Raw genomic sequence first — 17,060 nt, forward strand, 5'->3', positions numbered from 1 at the left:
CTACCTGCAACCATGGCTGTAAGAGCCATTCTCTCCTCTTGCACCAAGCCAAGAGCAGAGCACGGCAGAGGACCACTCACCACCCCTTTTCCAAACCACTAGACCCCATGACTTCCTTCTCAAAGTTGGGCACAGATCCGTTTCGCTGCAGAGAACACAAAGACCTGCCACTGGTCACATCAGCTCCTACCTTCTTGATGTTGTACATGCGAACAAGGACCCCCTTGCCCCTCTCATTGAGGATGGTCAGCTTCTCCGCAAACTTGTGCTGATACACGGAGGGCAGAGACATCTCCCTGTTGAATTCTTAGTGCCCCCTCAGTCTTCACTTGAAGCAAGATCTCAAAACTAGAGGCGTAATACAGTGCCGTGATCTCTTCAGGGGGGATATTTAAAAGGGGGGCAAGAGATCCGGGTGCCTTGCAGTGGCCACACCCAGCAACACAAGCTGCAGAGGGCCTGCGTTGCTGCTTTCGCACTGGGGCCAGCAGCTGCACACAAGCTTGTCTCCTGACACTTCCCCCTTGAGAAGCGATGAACGCTGCTTCCCTTTGGGGGCTGGGACTTCCTGTGGCTGGAGTGCTTAAGAAGCACAGCAGCTCTGTTGCAAAGCAGATCTGCAGATCATGCTAGTTTTGTTCTGTGGGAGCAAACCTCTTCCTGCTAGACAGTTAACTCTGCTGCTTCTGCCAAACCACACCTATTGTAAAATTAGAACTACCATATTTTCTCCTGGTGCCTTTTTCAAGCTGGAGAGCGGATAGAAATTGTGGCAGTGAAGCTGCAACTAGTTGCTGAACTTCTGTCCATTGAGTTAAATACCATCAGACTTACTAGGAAAAAAAAACAGAACATCAATGACTGATTTAATTACCCACCCCCACCCCCTCTCTCTCACACACACACCACTTTTTGGGAAGCAGTTAAGGGCACTTACTATACTTAGGAGTTACACCATTTTACGTTTAGATTTGTATTCCACCTTTCCTCCAAGGAGCTCAAGGGTGGGCAGTTGTTGCTATTATTTACCGTATTGGCCCGAATATAAGCCACGCCCAAATATAAGCCACACCTTTAAAATTCAGGGGGGGGAGAAAAAATACAACACCCGAATATAAGATGCTCCCTTAAAATTCTGCAGGCACTCACACCCGTTCCATTTTACCGTATGTCTGTTACAGCAGCGATACCGTAAAAGCCCATTTTTGTAAGGTTGCAAATTTAAGCCACCCTTTAACTTTTCACAGTCAGAATTGTGGGGGGGGGGGGAGTGGGGCTTATAGTCAGACCAATACGGTATATTATTTTTGTATCTTTTTTTAGATCTCAGGATTTGTGTTGAAATTGTACAATGTGTACTTTTTGATGTTTTATTTATTGTTGATGGCTACAGTACTTTCGTTATGTCTGTAATTATGTAGTTTTTTACATACTGTGTAAAAAATATATAGTCCGGCCCCCACAAGGTCTGAGGGACAGTGGACCGGCCCCCTGCTGAAAAAGTTTGTTGACCCCAAACCATTACGCCACACTAGCAAGTATTGTGGAGAAATATTTGGAAGTATCTCTTCCGAAGTGCAGTGGGACCTACTTGCACCATGTAGCTTTGTGTTGGATTGCAGTCTTGGGCTGAGGGAGACCTAAAGTCAAATCCCTGTTTAGCCATGATGCGTGCTGACAGCTTTTGTACCAATTACTGCCTCTCAGCCTAAACCGCTTAACAGGCTTGTTGTGGAGAGTTACAGTGTTGGACCAGGACCTTGGAAGACCAGGGTTCCTCCAAAGTTGTTGAGCTTTTGGAAAATGCCAAAAATCACTCAACAGATCAACAAAAGCAGCAAATTGCCCATCCAATTGCCACAATGGCAGCAAATCAACACCAGCCCTTGCCGCAGCTACCAATAACAATCTCCAACTCACGGCAGCAACCAATCCCACGTTCCCACAATACACTACCCATGTATGACGACCCCAAATTTTGAACATGATTTTTGAATTAAAAAAATAGTCTTACACATGGAAAAGTATGGAAGTCTTCTATCTGACTAATGTGCCAGTTCCCACCAATTAGCAAGGCACGTGATGCCCAAGGTTGTAGCTTGGAATGGCACTCATGCAAAGTATGCAGATCAATGTGTATAAATTACTGCTCGCTCTTAATGAGAGAGGAGAGGGCCAAGGCCATGCAAATTCCCTTCCATCCTGCCAAGACTTGCCTTTAGAGAAAGCGTATCAGGTATCTATGGCTTTAATAGGCACCTTAGTTACAATGATGTCACAAAGTTCTTCAGAAAGCCACCATCCCATTGGCTGGATTTACAGTTAAACAGCAGGGTAAGCTGAAACCTGAGTCACTTTGGATTCAGCAGCTGTTGAAGCCAGCCTCTATTTGGTCTGCCCCACTTCTCTCCAAGCCAGCCAGCTGCAGACGAGGCAAGTGCTTCCATTTATTATCAGATATTGGGATTGGGGTGTATAAAAGGCTATCAATGAATCTGAGTAGAAAGTAAGGTGCTTTTAATCTGTGTGTGTGGAGGTAAACTGAAAGACTTGGTATTATTGTTGTCTTCCCTTTATATCTATTTATCTTCTATCCTGGAACCCAAAGTGCTGTGCACGTGGTTCCTATGGTATACTCTCTCCTATCTAGGTAATGACTTGACGCTTAGCTTTAGCAAGGAGTTGCTTTCAAACTGCACCTTGGGACATAGTACAGTATGTGGTAAGGTTTTCTGGTTGTGTTTAATTTTGTATAATTTTAATTGCGAGAGATTGTCCTGGGACTGTGAAGGGGACCTGATGGGGTGAATCAAGTGTTAATCCCAGCCTGAGGAAATGCATTGAGATTCAAGGACATGACTTCAGTGGGTCTATCCTTAATTTGGAGAAAACCCCATGAGTTTAAAATCTTCATATAGATAAGAAAAGTAATTCATTACTATGGTTAGTATTTAACCAGAAATGATGGCAGGATGTTTGATAGTGCGGAGAGGATTGCTGGCATTATTATTGCTGCTCTTGAGTTGGGGGATTCCATGGCTGAAGGAGCCAGGCAACTTTCTAGGTGAGTTAAGGGGCTCAAATTTGAAGCTGGTTAGTAGTTCCTTATTTGTACAAGTTGAAAATGGAGCACAATCAGAAAACTTAACAAGGAACCAAGAATTTATAAACCTCTAATCTGAAAAACAGAAGTTAATCCTACCCCCTGGGAGTGGGAACTTTTTTTTAACCCCCAGGCCACATTCCCTTGGGCTGCATTGCAGGGGTGGCTGGCCAAAGGCAAAAGCAGGTAAAGCATTAAAGGTTGCTTGTCTCTCTGTCTAGTAAACTAGTTTATTTACACTTGCACACCTCTCTACCCTCCCTCCATCCAGCAAGCAAGAATCCGAGTTCCAAGGGCACATTCCAGCCAGGCACAAACACTAAAGGAGGCCACAAGCAGGGCTGGTTAGGGCTGTGGCCCAGTGGGTAGGTGTCACACACATCTGTGAACGTTTTACCAAAAAGAAAAGTGTTTTATCAGAAAGCATTGTTAATCTTGATGTGATCAATCTGCCAGTCAAAGATATACAGGTGGAACTCAAAAAATTAGTCAAAACAAAACAAAAAAATCTTTCCAGTAGCACCTTAGAGACCAACTAAGTTTGTTCTTGGTATGAGCTTTCATGTGTATGCCAACTTAGTTGGTCTCTAAGGTGCTACTGGAAAGAATTTTTTTATTTTGTTTTGACTATGGCAGACCAACACGGCTACCCACCTGTAACTCAAAAAATTAGAATATCGTGGAAAGGTTCATTTCTTTCAGTAGTTCAACTTAAAAGGTGAAACTAATATATGAGATAGACTCATGACATGCAAAGCAAGATATGTCAAGCCTTTTTTGTTATAATTGTGATGATTTTGGTATACAGCTGATGAGAACCCCAAATTAACAATCTCAACTTTGGGGTTTTCATCACCTGTATGCCATAATTATCACAATTATAACAAAGGCTTGACATATCTTGCTTTGCATGTCATGAGTCTATCTCATATATTAAACTCCAGTAGCTAATGAAAACAATTGCTTACATAAATGGACTTTTCCACGATATTCTAATTTTTCGAGTTTCAAAGCTGGGATTCAGGAGGAACTAGTCTCTGTTAAGTCTTCGGTTTGTGGTTAAACCATGGGGCCAGCGTGTTTTTAGCTGCTTGGTTGAACAAATTAAAAAGCTGAACAATTAATGTGACTATTGCACAGGAACATTACAATTAATGTATGTTTACTCAGAAATCACATTCCATTCAGCAGACTGTACTCCCAGATTAAGTGTTAATAGGATTGCAGTTTGCAAAACCCTGAAATATTTTGTAGCATTTATTAAGCCACTTTGGGGCACTAGTGCTGGAAAGACAGGATTAATATTTACTGAAGAAACATCCCACAAAATTCATTGGGGTATAGGCTCTGATATTTGATGTGGTCCTTGCCTTGATGCATCTGAGGAAGTAGACTGTAGTCCATGGAAGTTTTTGTTGTTGTTCAGTCATGTCTAACTCTTCATGACCCCATGGACCAGAGCACGCCAGGCACGCCTGTCTTTCACTGCCTCCCGCAGTTTGGTCAGACTTATGTTGGTAGCCTCGAGATCACCAACCATCTCGTCTTCTGTTGCCCCCTTCTCCTTTTGCCCTCAATCCTTCCCAGCATCAGTGTCTTTTCCAGGGAGTTTTCTCTTCTCATGAGGTGGCCAAAGTATTGGAGCCTCAGCTTCAGGATCAGTCCTTGCAGTGAGCACTCAGGGCTGATTTCCTTCAGAATGGATAGGTTTGATTGATCTTGCAGTCCATGGGACTCTCAAGTGTCTCCTCCAGCACCATAATTCAAAAGCATCATGGAAGTTATGCCATAATAAATTTGTTAGTCTTCAAGGTGCCACAGAACTCCTTATTTTGTTTTGTTTTGTTATTTTTTATTTTGTTTTGTTGTGTTTTGCTGTAAGAGTAAGAGGGGTACACCTGGCAGTCCTTGCCTGTGACTTCAAAAGATCTTGGCTGCCTTCTGAAGTAGATCTGGGAGGGGAATTCTAATCAGGATTTCTCTGCCACTATTGCTTGAGAATGTTTCCTGCTGAGCAGTATTGTCCTGCCCAGTGGGATGCCCAGACTGTTGTTTTCAGAGTAACTTCTAAATCCTCATTTTCCAAGGACAAGTAATTATCAAAGAAGTGGCTTAGTCATGCTGACCACATGACCTGGAAGCTGTCTGCGAGATGAGCACCTTTACCTTGTTATCTGGAGATTGCTGCCCTAACTCTGTGTGATCTCTACACACAGCAACAATAGCTGACTTTTGCTACTAAAAGTAATGCTGGGTCCTCCTGTCACATTAGTACAACTCCAACAGGCCTTATATAGTCATTCTCATTCATTCTCTCTCTCTCTCTCTCTCTCTCACACACACACACACTTTATTTTTATTTACTGCATTGTAGTCCTGACATCCCTCCATAGACCGTGAGGAAGCACACATTCTTCTCCCCCACAACCCCCTGCAGCAATCCTGTGAGGCTGAGTGTGTTGGTGCCAGGTTTCGGGGAGGGGGCTCTTGGGTACAACTCCCTCCCATAGCTTGTCTACCTCCTTGTTGAAAAGCATAAAGAGGAAGCCCATATCACCAGGATGGTGAAAGCCAAAGCAGACTGTGAGCAGCTCCAAAGTAATTTCTTCCAGCTAGGTGAATGGGGGGGGGGGATGGCAGATGAGGATGTTGTGTCATTTACCATGATGTCACTTTACCCTTTAAAAGGCAACCCCAAATTTCCTTGTAACAGCAATGACACCAACCTTATAACAAGGGGTCATCACTGAGCTATCAACTCTGTGTGCTGCAATGGCAGAAGCAAAATCCATGCTTGTGGGGAGGGAGTTATTGGGAAAAGAATTGAAAATAAATCCGACGGTACTGTAATGCCTTCTACGCTAAAATATGATAATTATTATTGTACTGTATTGCTTTGTATGTGAGGTTGGTGCATCCCCAAAAGAGCATAATTAATACAGCTGGAAAAGATGCAAGAAATGGGCCAATCAAAATGATAGTGCAGAAAAGGCTATATGGGTTGAAGATACCTTCTTTAGAAAATAGGACATATAGTGGAGGCTTGAGTTATGAATGGTAACAGAATGGTTGGCACTTATTCCCTTGCATAACACTAGAAGTCTCCCAATTAAACTGGCATAAATATAGGAGTGATGGAGGTATTTTTCACAACACATAATGAACAAGGATATCATTGCCAAATGTGGTGATGTGATTGTTTTATAAATGGGACTAGATAAACAGAAGTGTACCTAGGGCCCCTTGTGCCCTTGGCAAGGAGCTGTATCAATACACCCCCCCCCCAAAAAAAAACTTTTACTGTATGCCTTTGTGCTGTGGTGCAAGGATGGGAAGCTGCTTCTGCATTTGATCTCCCCATGATAGCAGTGGAATGTTGCCATATATGTCATACACTCCATAGTGATAGGTGAATTTTGTGGTGCCCCCCCCCAGCCTGTGCCCCCAGCAGAAGCCAGTTTATCCACCCACTAGGTACACCTCTGTACACTAACTCTTACAGAGGACTAATGGGTCAACAGCATTGGCATCTTTATAAATGTAATCTCCAAATCTTTTAAACAATTATTCCTCTGAAAACTTTGAGGGGAAGAGGCAGCTAACAAGGGAGGGCTGTTTACCTTAATATCCTGGCAGCTGATTTAGAATCTGGCTATCAACTGCTAGAAATGGGATGATATTATTGTTGTTGTTTATTTATTAATTTATACCCTGTCCATCTGGTATAAATGGGCTGGGCTAGGTTGACATGTGGTTTGATAACCAGGGCTCTTGTGCTCTAAACTAACGTCTGAAATAAGTTCAGAAGCTGCACTTCTGAGCAAATAAGCTATCTCAGCAGAGGGTCAGAGTCTTAGGCTTCAGACCATGTCTCTCTCTCTTGTATGGTTTTGCCCTGAGCTTTGTAACATCTCATTCTTAAACATTGCTAGGAGCACAGTACGCAACCAGTCCTCTCACCTGTATTAATTTCATGGATCCTGAACGGCTTGTCCAGTGCCCTTATGATAAGAACCACCAGATCAGAGCCTGCAGGTTACCTTACCACTTGGTGAAATGCAGAAAGGTAAGAGGAGGGGGGAAAAGAATGACATTGGTTGTTGTTGTTCAGTCGTTCAGTCGTGTCCGACTCTTCGTGACCCCATGGACCAGAGTACGCCAGGCACGCCTATCCTTCACTGCCTCTCGCAGTTTGGCCAAACTCATGTTAGTAGCTTCAAGAACACTGTCCAACCATCTCATCCTCTGTCGTCCCCTTCTCCTTGTGCCCTCCATCTTTCCCAACATCAGGGTCTTTTCTAGGGATTCTTTTCTAGGGATTCTTCTCTTCTCATGAGGTGGCCAAAGTATGAGGTGACATTGGTAGGGTACCATAAATAACTTCTCTTCTTAAAATGGCCTTGCACATCCTGGATTTGTAGGAAATGGTTGAAGTGTGTTAATTCACCACAGAAGAATGGGCTACCCTGGCTCCTATGGGTGAAAGCAAGCAGAAATCTAATTACCACTTCGTGCATTGGCTCCCTTTTCAAAAGCAGAGTAAGTTAGCTCTGATCTGGGGTTATGTGACATGTTGAACATCCCAACAAATGTAAACAAGTTCAAACAAAATTGCACAATGAAGCCATTTGAGCGAGTCCTCTAGACCAGTGTTTCCCAACCTTGGGCCTCCAGCTGTTTTTGGACTACAGCTCCCATCATCCCTAGCTAGCAAGGCCAGTGGTCAGGGATGATGGGAATTGTAGGCCAAAAACAGCTGGAGGCTCAAGGTTGGGAAACACTGCTCTAGACTAGAGTCTCCTGTTTGGTACACATGTTCTTCTATTGGAAGGATTCTTAATTTTAACAGTTTTGTTTTTGTGACATTGCTGTGAGATATTGTGTGGTTTTAAATTCTGATAACATGCCCCATGATAGCGTCTTGGTATCACACCTATATCAGTGTGACCACCAGAGTTGCACAGCACTAGCAGAGTAGTCCAGCAAAGCTTCAGAGTCTTCTCCCTTTCAAGCTGTCAGCCTTTCCAGAGTCAACAGTGAAGAAAACTCCTTGACCACAACACAGTTCAGTGTAAGGTGTTTTATTGCTTCAAGACACAAGACAACTCAAGCACACTATATACATAGTTAAGAGATGCTCTTGCATCATAAACTATGCTATAGTAACCTGGTCTTAGAGGTTAACTGAAGAGATCCAAATACACAAAGAGGTCTACATTTGAGGAGAGATGCACCACTGCCTTTTGCTGCTGAATGCAGCCTTGGCTTTATAGCTGGCAATGCACACACACACATTCTTGGAGAAAGGGGGATGGATGAGTCCTGCCAAAGACCTGTGGCCTTGAACTGTTTCCAGAGGCCCACCTCAGCTGGCATCCTAACTCTCAGAAATCACACATGGTGGGGGAAGACACAAACCAAGCAGTTAGTGCAATTCTGCACATATTTGCAAATTACACCAGCACTCCATTTAATCCTTTCCTAAGTAAAGTCAATACAGATTTACATATTCTAGCCTTCTAGAGAAAGGCAGTCCTAAAAATAAAAAAGGAATTCTTCTTCACAAAGTCCACAATGGTTTTTCTGGAGTGAGGGTGTAACGGATCTGCCCTCAGTTGGGGTATGGTCAGAAACCCACCAGCGTGTTAAGAGTTAAGATTCCATCTGTTTGAGTGGCAGTTCGCTCGCAGGAGGCAGGACTTTTTGCCCTTTAAAAGGAGGGAGCGGCAGTTGGTCATGGGAGGGAGAAAGAGGGAGTGAGTGGTGACTGAGGGAGAGAGGGTAAGAGACCAGGATAGTGGTGGGTAGGTTAGGCTAGGGCGAAGGTTGAGTATGTTATACTGAATAGTAAACCAAGACTAGCTTTTGTTACTATAAATCAGTCATCGATTTTTGGGTCCAGCAGGTTATAACTGCTCGTGAAGAAGTGAACCCAGGGAGGAGACCAAACTGTCCTGCGGGGTGTTAGTTTGTGTCTTAGGGGCTAGCGGGCTGAAACATTGTGTATGCCACTGAGTTGCTAAAAGGGTTTAGCAGACTGCTACAGTGAGGGATCTAGAGAGAGGGACCCTGGGGCTGTAGGCAAAAAGGTGTTTAACCCCTGAAGCCCAGAGCAAGGAATAGAAATGGCCGCTGCAGCTGGACAAAGAAACTCCAGTTACTAAGATACTCCTATTTTATAACTACAAGGGAGTTAACTTCATTGACGGACCTCCGAGGGACAGGTGGGGTGGCTAATTAGTCTGACCCAGAACACCTGACCAATAAAAAATAAAAAAAATAAAAAATAAACTTAGTAACAGGGGAGGGGAGTGTAACAGGGAGGTTCGTTGCAGAGGGCTTACTAACTGGCACATCTATTCATAGTGAAAGGACTTGTCCAAGTGGGATGTGGAGTAAAGAATAATTTACCGGTACTTAACTGTTGTTGTTTTTTCAAATATACACCCTTCCTTTAATCCAGGAGTGGGGAACCTGTGACCCTCTAGATCAGGGGCCAGCAGCCTTCTTCAGCCATGGGCCGGTCCACCGTTCCTCAGACCATGTGGTGGGCCTGACTATATATTTTTTTTTGGGGGGGGAATTGAACGAATTCCTATGCCCCACAAATAACCCAGAGATGCATTTTAAATAAAATCATACATTCTACTCATGTAAAAACACGCTGATTCCCGGACCTTCCGTGGGCCGGATTGAGAAGGCGATTTGGGCCACATGCGGCCCACGGGCCTTAGGTTGCCTACCCCTGCTCTAGACATTGCTGGACTCCAACTCCCACCATTCCTGTGCATTGGCCAGTGGCTGGGGCTGATGGGAGTTGTAGTCCTGTCACATCTGGACAGCCACAGGTTCTTAGCCCCTCTATGTCTCCTCTCTGTGAATAGGACTGACCAGGTAGCGAGGGCTTCTAGGAAAGCCATGGTGGATCCAGTGAAGAATGTTGGGTTCAATTATTCTACTATTCTTCCCTAGAGAGGAATAGAATCTATAATCATCCCATATGAGTGGGCATGTTGTCATAGTTGAGAACATTTTCTTTCATTCTTGAGTGATGGGTGGGTTTGATGGAGGCCTAGCTCTGCACTGTTGACTTCTGACTTTTTTCCAGAACAACCAGAAGATCGCCAGAGAACTCGCAACATGCCCCTACAATGCCCGTCACAGAGTTCCAAAGCAGGAGTTAAAATTGCACATTGCATCTTGTGAGAACAAAGTTTCTCCAGAGGTCTTGGAGGGTAAGAGAATTGCTCCTGTCTGCTCTAAAACCCAGCTAGAGCATGCGGTGTGTATAATATTGATGATGCTGATGTAATAAAGTTTAATAACTTGCTATCTGTAGCAAAGCTCTGGGCACTCTAGGCTGGAGATACATGCTCTGATTGACTGCATACTGAGCATTCAACCAGTTGTAAAAGCTGGGTTGAAATAAGTAATGAATGGATTATACTGAGCAGGGTTGGTGTAACAAGTAGCATTCAGGTGGGGGGAGTGACTTGGCTGAGTGCCAGTCCATTTCTTGAAGTGTGTGATGTAATGGAAGATGGGATTAAAATTCAAAACTAACTTGAAGTACTTACTGGTCAAACAAGTGAAGGGAGAAGTGCTGTAGGTAAGGATCTAGGCATTATGTCGCAAACTATAAAACAGGAGGCTGCAATCTATAATACATGAAGTAAAGGTAGGCCTGTAGAACTACATTACAAAATTGAAAAAGAATGAATCTTGAAGGATGTCTGTGATACAGTTCATGCAGCATTTTTGAAAGTGCAAATTGGGTAGATTTGCCTTGAAATGCAAACTGAATTGAATTTATCACCGTTCCCTAGCTGGAAGGAGCAGCCTTTATGAATGCGGGGAACAGGTGTGTTCCAGCTTAAAACTCTAGTATACAATGTATGCCTTCCACTAAAAATGGTTGGTTATACTTGATAGCTGTCAGGCTAGAGCACGCCAGTGAACGTTCGCAGCTGTCTAACTTGGGAGGCCAGCCCAGATCTGCAAGATAAGAGAGCTGCAGAAGAAAGCGAAGGAGGGGGCGCGGAGCTCAGAGACAGAAGACACATCGGAATATAAGTCTTCAGAGACTGATACCCCACCCCTCAGCCTGCAGGAGCGTCAAAGGGGTGGGTTACAAGAGAGGGGGAAGTTGACGTTATGTCAGAGGGTGGGGTCCTCACATGGTGTTAAAGGAAGGAGGAACAACAACAACGCTGTAGAGCCAGATGAGTCATCATCCAATGTAGCTGGCAGTCCTGAGAGCAGGGGGCTCCAGACCTGAGGCTGGTTTGTTTTCCTTTTCTGTTAATAAACTTCAACCTTTCACCAAGTGAACGCATCCGTGTCTGGCTGCTGCTTACAATAGCCTAAAATAAAACTTCATATATGAAAACTGGGATATTCTGGTAGTGATAGCTGTACACACAAACCACCAGTATAGCCATAGCTCATTGTAGCCCTGTTCATGCATTCAAAAGAGCCGGTGAGGGTTTAACTTGGGGAGGGGCCCCAGGCGTCTTCACCCCAGGCAGGGGAGCCAACTTGGGCCCCAGGTTATGGGTGCCTGGTGTGCATGACGTCATGACATTACGTGCAGCATGACGTTTCATGCGCACGTCCCGGCCTGGGAACCTGACTTCAGTGCCACTGGAAGTCAGGTTACGAAGCCTCTGAGATGCTGTTTGAGGCCTTGCGAGACCTTGGAAGTTACATCAGGGGCCCTGAAGTCTGGGTGCTAAGCACCCACAACAAAAATTATGTGGGTGCTCAGACACCCAGAGCCCCCTATAGTTGGCGACCCTGACCCCAGGTATGCTCACTGCACCCCTAGCCTCCCCTTGTTTAAGCAGGAAAGTCTGAAAAGATGCATCTGATGTGAACACACAAACACAATCTCAAAGCATGGAGCAGCCATCTCTGAAACTAGAACTTCCAAAACCAAGATGCCTTAACTTTTTTCTTTTCTTAATACTCTGACAGTCACTTCAAGCAGAGGTGATCCAAAGAACAGAATTAAAGAGGTGACAGCCTGGCAGTGCCCCCCTCCAGAAGAAGACTGGGAGGCTGGTGAGTTGTTTTTCTTCCACTTGTGCAAAAACACACTTTCCGGGTTGCACCACACCCTGGCTGAATTTGAGTGTGCTTTGGCTTATTAGAAGAAAGCTGCATTTAGAATCCCCCCACCCACCTTCTAACATGCTTAACCTGGAAGCACCAACTTGGCACTTTTGTAAGGAACTGGGCCTCTTTGGCAAAATTATCATGCATGAAGAAGCCCTGCTGAATCAGACAAAGAGTCTAGCATCCTATTTCAAACAGCAGCCTGCTAGATGCTGCGGGAAATGACAGGGGCACCTCATCCAGTGTCTGTCCCATGTTCTGCCTCAGAACATGAAAGTTTACCAGAGGAAGAAATTGCAAAGTTCATTGTCCTGGTCAGATTGTTCCGAATTATTTTAGTGACCTGCTGCTGGGGAGGCAGTATTGGGGAAGGCAGAATGCACAATTTCTTGTAACTTTTATTAAAGCATTGGAGCAGTTTATTACATAAGGGCAATACTATAACAACACAGCCTCTGGCCCATGGGCTTGCAATCAAAACGCCACAAGTTGTAAGGAAATACATGTGGACTCCAGAGGAAAACAAATAATATAATCTCAGGCTCAAATTTTTACAGTATAGCATAAAAAAGTAAAGGTAAAGGGACCCCTGACCATTAGGTCCAGTCGTGTCTGACTCTGGGGTTGTGGCCAGCATGACAAAGCCGCTTCTGGTGAACCACAGCAGTGCACAGAAACGCCGTTTACCTTCCCGCCGGAGCGGTCCCTATTTATCTACTTGCACTTTGACGTGCTTTTGAACTGCTAGGTGGGCAGGAGCTGGGACCGAGCAATGAGAGCTCACCCCATCGCGGGGATTCGAACCGCCGACCTTCTGATCAGCAAGCCCTAGGCTCTGTGGTTTAACCCACAGCGCCACATGGTTCCCTTACAGTATAGCATAGTATTTATTAAATGACCAGCTGAAATCAAAATGGTTATTGGAAAGAGGGTCTCAACAGGGCCGGTCTCCCCAAAGAGCTTAATAGGAGTAGCCCTGTTTCCAATGTCTGCTCTGGTACAGCCTAAGAACTGAAGTCTAATTTTGTTTTCTTCTGTCCTCCCCATTACCTTGTTAGCTGATTTATAAATAGAATAATGCTTTAGTAAGGGCAAATGAGGGTGTTACAACCATTTTTGGTCCCAAAGCAAATTTGTAGCTTTTCTCCAAGGAAACAATTCATACAGGTATTCCAAAGAACATCAGAAAAACCCCACTGCTCTTGATCCAATTTAGACTCTCCTGAAAGCCCATCCAATCTGGAGTCTGAGTACTCCTGTAATATGCGAGTGACTATGGCAAGGGGGATGATGTGCCCCATTATGAGAACTCTGCCTAATGATTTTGTTACTCTCTCCTAAGATGCTGATGAATATCCTGCTGCTCCTTTTGTTTTTGGCACCAGGTAAGACTACATAGGTTCCTTTGTAGCCTCATGAAAATCTAATTATATTCAGAGCCTAACTAGCAAACACCATGGATACAAAGGCCAATGTGGTGTAGTGGTTAAGAGCTGCAGACTTGTAATCTGGTGAACCGGGTTCACGTCCCCACTCCTCCACATGCAGCTGCTGGGTGACCTTGGGCTAGTCACACTTCTTTGAAGTCTCTCAGCCCCATTCACCTCACAAGAGTGTTTGTTGTGGGGGGGGGGGAAGGGAAAGGAGAATGTTAGCCGCTTTGAGACTCCTTCGGGTAGTGATAAAGCGGAATATCAAATCCAAACTTCTTCTTCTTCGTGTGAGGGTTTATCCTCAAACAGAACTTTTGTTCCCCATATATTGCCTTGTTGAAACACTTATCATGATGTTATTTCAATACCAGTATGGTGACATATCGCACAGCCCTACTCTCCATCCCCTCTTACCATCACCCAACCCAGATCATGGAAAGTTACAGTCAGTACTTTTTTCCTGGGGGGATGCAGAGGTACACATACCCCTAAACTTTTTGTGAATCTTTGTGCTTTTGTTCATTTGCTTTATTCCCCCTAATTTATTTCCCCTAATTCCTTTGCTTTATTTATTTCCCCTAATTTGTGATTTTCTTGAGTCAAAATGAGAGTACCCCTAAACCTCATTTTTTTAGGGGGGGAGCACTAAGGAGTGGTTGGCCTGAGACAATGGTGCTGCCAGGCCCCAGAAGGATAAAAAAGACCTATTTGCTAATTCCTGCTTTCTTTTGCCTGTCTGATATTTGGAGTTGGACTCCTTAGCTGTTTCTTGGGTGGGAAGGAAAAAATGGTGGTAAAGTACTGTATTAAGATTAGGTAAGGCAGATTTATTCTTTTATGATGCCTGCATTATGATGTGGGTATTTGGCAGGATTTGCCTTGATCTGAATGTAGTGCCTGAGCCGCTTGGAATACCAAGTAATATGGGGATTAACAGAGGATCCCGGTGGTGAAGAATGAATTCTTGGCTCCCACCCTGGAATCTCCTGATAATTGGGATTTATTGGTCTTCCCCCAAGACCTAAACCTGGGTGGTCATGGCAGCTTTTTTTGGGGGGGGGAGGAAGTGGTGGTGGAAGAGAACTGATCTGGGAAACCAGGGGAGAGGGGAGCTTGTCGCAGCAGGAGGTGGAGACCCCCTGGCTTCTTCACCAGCCTGACTCACCTCTGCCTCTTGGCCTCGCTCCTCTCCTGCCTCTGGACTTCTCTCTGCCACAGACTCTCCCTGCTCACTAAAGCCTGTTACCTCTTCAGCTTCCAACACCACCACCTCCCAGTCTTCTTCGTCTGACCACTCATTGTTGTCCAACCACCAAAACCCTGGGCTCTGAGCCTTCCTCCCTTAAGGCGTTCCCCAGCTGGTGCCTCACACCAGATGTAAAAGAGAAAAACAACTATCAGACCTTTAGAAGAAGCTTTTAATGTTTAATAGATTATTATATTTTAACATTCTGTTGGAAGCCGCCCAGAGTGGCTGGGGAAACCCAGCCAGATGGGCGGGGTATAAATAATAAAAAAAATTAAATGATATTTATTAAGAGTTTGCAAAAAATTGACATTTAACTCTTGTTTAACATCATATACATATATATAATTTAAACCAATAAATTTATCCAGATTTGTATTGGTAACTTAAAACAGTCTATACAAATAACTAAAAACAAAATTGACTTCCACACTTCTTCTGCTTTGAGTTGACATTCCTACTTTGCGCCAGCATGGATAGTTGGCCCCGGTGAATATTTGACGTTTTCTCCGCTTCTGGCTTTGATTTATAGGCTACCACTAAAACGAGGCTGCATTTTAAACTGTATTCTAACTTATATTTTAATCAACTGTTTGTCTGTTTGTTTGTTTGTAAAATGTTTTTACTGTATTTATATTTAGTGTTAGCCGCCCTGAGCCCGGTCTTGGCCGGGGAGGGCAGGGTATAAATTAAAAAAATTATTATTAATAATAATAATATTACTTTAATAATAATATATTTATTTATTACTATTACCGTCCCTCCATGACCATCAAATGGGAAAATCTGATTACCAGGGAGGAAACAATTAGCATTCCCAACAGAGCTGTGTCAAACTTTGTTCTTGCTGCCACTGCAGAAATATTTGCTGGGACAGCGGCTGATCTGGTATCCAGACCAAGTGTTAGCCACCCTTGCCTTGGGCTAAGTACACCTACTTGGTCTTCTGAAGTATCAGCTAAATAAGAGTCCTCTTTGAAAGCTGCAGGATTTGTTTATAATGAGTATGTCCTTTCATTTTCTTTTTCTTTAATATAGCTACTCTGGTGAGAGGAGCTAGAAATTCACATCTTCCTTTTTTGAACTGTAAGTATTTTTTTAAGTACAGTAGAAAACAAGTAAAACCTTGTAGAACTCATCTTCTGGAGTGTTAAACCTGTTCAGTTTGGCGAGTGAGAAGAACAGTTGATTAGCCCTTGCTGTGCCCGGATGAGAAATCCTTGTATCTTGTATGAGTATCTTGCTCCTTCTCCCTTCTAACTTCATCAAATTTGGCACAACTGATGCTACATGGATTTGAGAATGTATTTTGGTACTATAACCAGCTTACTTGTGAGATCGTCTTATCCCATATGTGCCTAATCAACTGCTTTGATCTGCAGTTTTTTGTTTAGATAAGCCTAACCAGCTAGGTGGAATGTTTGCAGATGCTTTGATCTGTTTTTAGCTTATCACTGATTTTAATTATTATTTGAATGTTTTAAATAGCTGTTAACTGCTTTTAATGTGACTTTATTCTTGTTGTGAACCATTCTGAGGCGCTTACAATTACATTTTATGAAATAATTTGTGTCCTTCTCTCCAAAGGCTCCCCTATATTTTATCAGCTTTGGAAAATGCTACTGCAGAGGTTTGGGGACCATCCTAAGCTACTCTGGCAGGCTACCAGTGACAAAAAAATACTCAAAATGTCACTGCAAGATCACCACAGGGATTCTCCAGGAGCAACAGAAAACATACCTTTTTAAAACCCAGCTTGTAATGCTTTTTAAATGTTTGAAAAATACTTTTCCAATAAAGTTTATATAAATCCAGTTGCCTGCAATTTCCCCCTTATTCTTCCTTCAATTGGCTAAGCATGCAAGCATGGTCCTTTCCTCTTTTATCCTCACAATAGCGCCATGTTATTTGGAGTGACTGGCCCAAAGCCATCTAGCGAGCATCATATAAATGAGATTTGAACTTTTCTCACTGGTCCTAAGTTCAACACTCTAACCAATGTACCACATTATTCTGGCACTCCCTTACTTACTGGGAAGGTATTTCATAGCTGGCAGAACAAACTGGCTGTTCAGCAACACAGGGCAGTAAAGGGTTTGCTGTTTTATGCAACCACTCCCTTTCCAATAAGGTCTATGTATTTCACAAAGTGGGATGAATT

The 17,060-nt window shown here is 43.8% G+C and overlaps 2 protein-coding genes across 4 annotated transcripts in view; one reads left to right on the top strand and one right to left on the bottom strand.

The window, feature by feature from the left end:
• The window catches only part of NCKAP1L (NCK associated protein 1 like), a 62,598-nt gene extending 62,208 nt beyond the window's left edge, over positions 1–390 (bottom strand). Inside the window, exon 1 of one of the 2 annotated variants that reach the window (XM_033136937.1) lies at positions 191–390. In XM_033136937.1, the coding sequence (XP_032992828.1) occupies positions 191–292 (102 nt within the window). In that variant the 5' untranslated portion in view covers positions 293–390. The remainder of the gene's footprint in view (positions 1–190) is intronic. The other variant, XM_033136945.1, reaches the window with a different exon arrangement.
• A 2,121-nt stretch (positions 391–2,511) lies between these two features.
• Positions 2,512–16,662, top strand: LOC117039767 (gametocyte-specific factor 1-like). Of its 2 annotated transcripts, XM_033136967.1 has the most exons (7): positions 2,518–2,536; positions 7,036–7,169; positions 10,212–10,338; positions 12,080–12,166; positions 13,563–13,605; positions 15,938–15,985; positions 16,487–16,570. In XM_033136967.1, exons 2-6 carry the CDS (start codon positions 7,077–7,079, stop codon positions 15,957–15,959), a joined length of 372 nt encoding a protein of 123 aa, XP_032992858.1. In that variant the 5' UTR covers positions 2,518–2,536; positions 7,036–7,076; the 3' UTR covers positions 15,960–15,985; positions 16,487–16,570. The 2 variants fall into 2 exon arrangements, with proteins under 2 accessions (XP_032992847.1, XP_032992858.1); XM_033136956.1 differs by lacking the exon at positions 13,563–13,605 and having other exon boundaries at positions 2,512–2,536; positions 16,487–16,662.
• Positions 16,663–17,060: the final 398 nt, after the last annotated feature.

The sequence above is a fragment of the Lacerta agilis genome, chromosome 2 (genome assembly GCF_009819535.1).
Source record: "Lacerta agilis isolate rLacAgi1 chromosome 2, rLacAgi1.pri, whole genome shotgun sequence".
NCBI classification, from domain to species: domain Eukaryota; kingdom Metazoa; phylum Chordata; class Lepidosauria; order Squamata; family Lacertidae; genus Lacerta; species Lacerta agilis.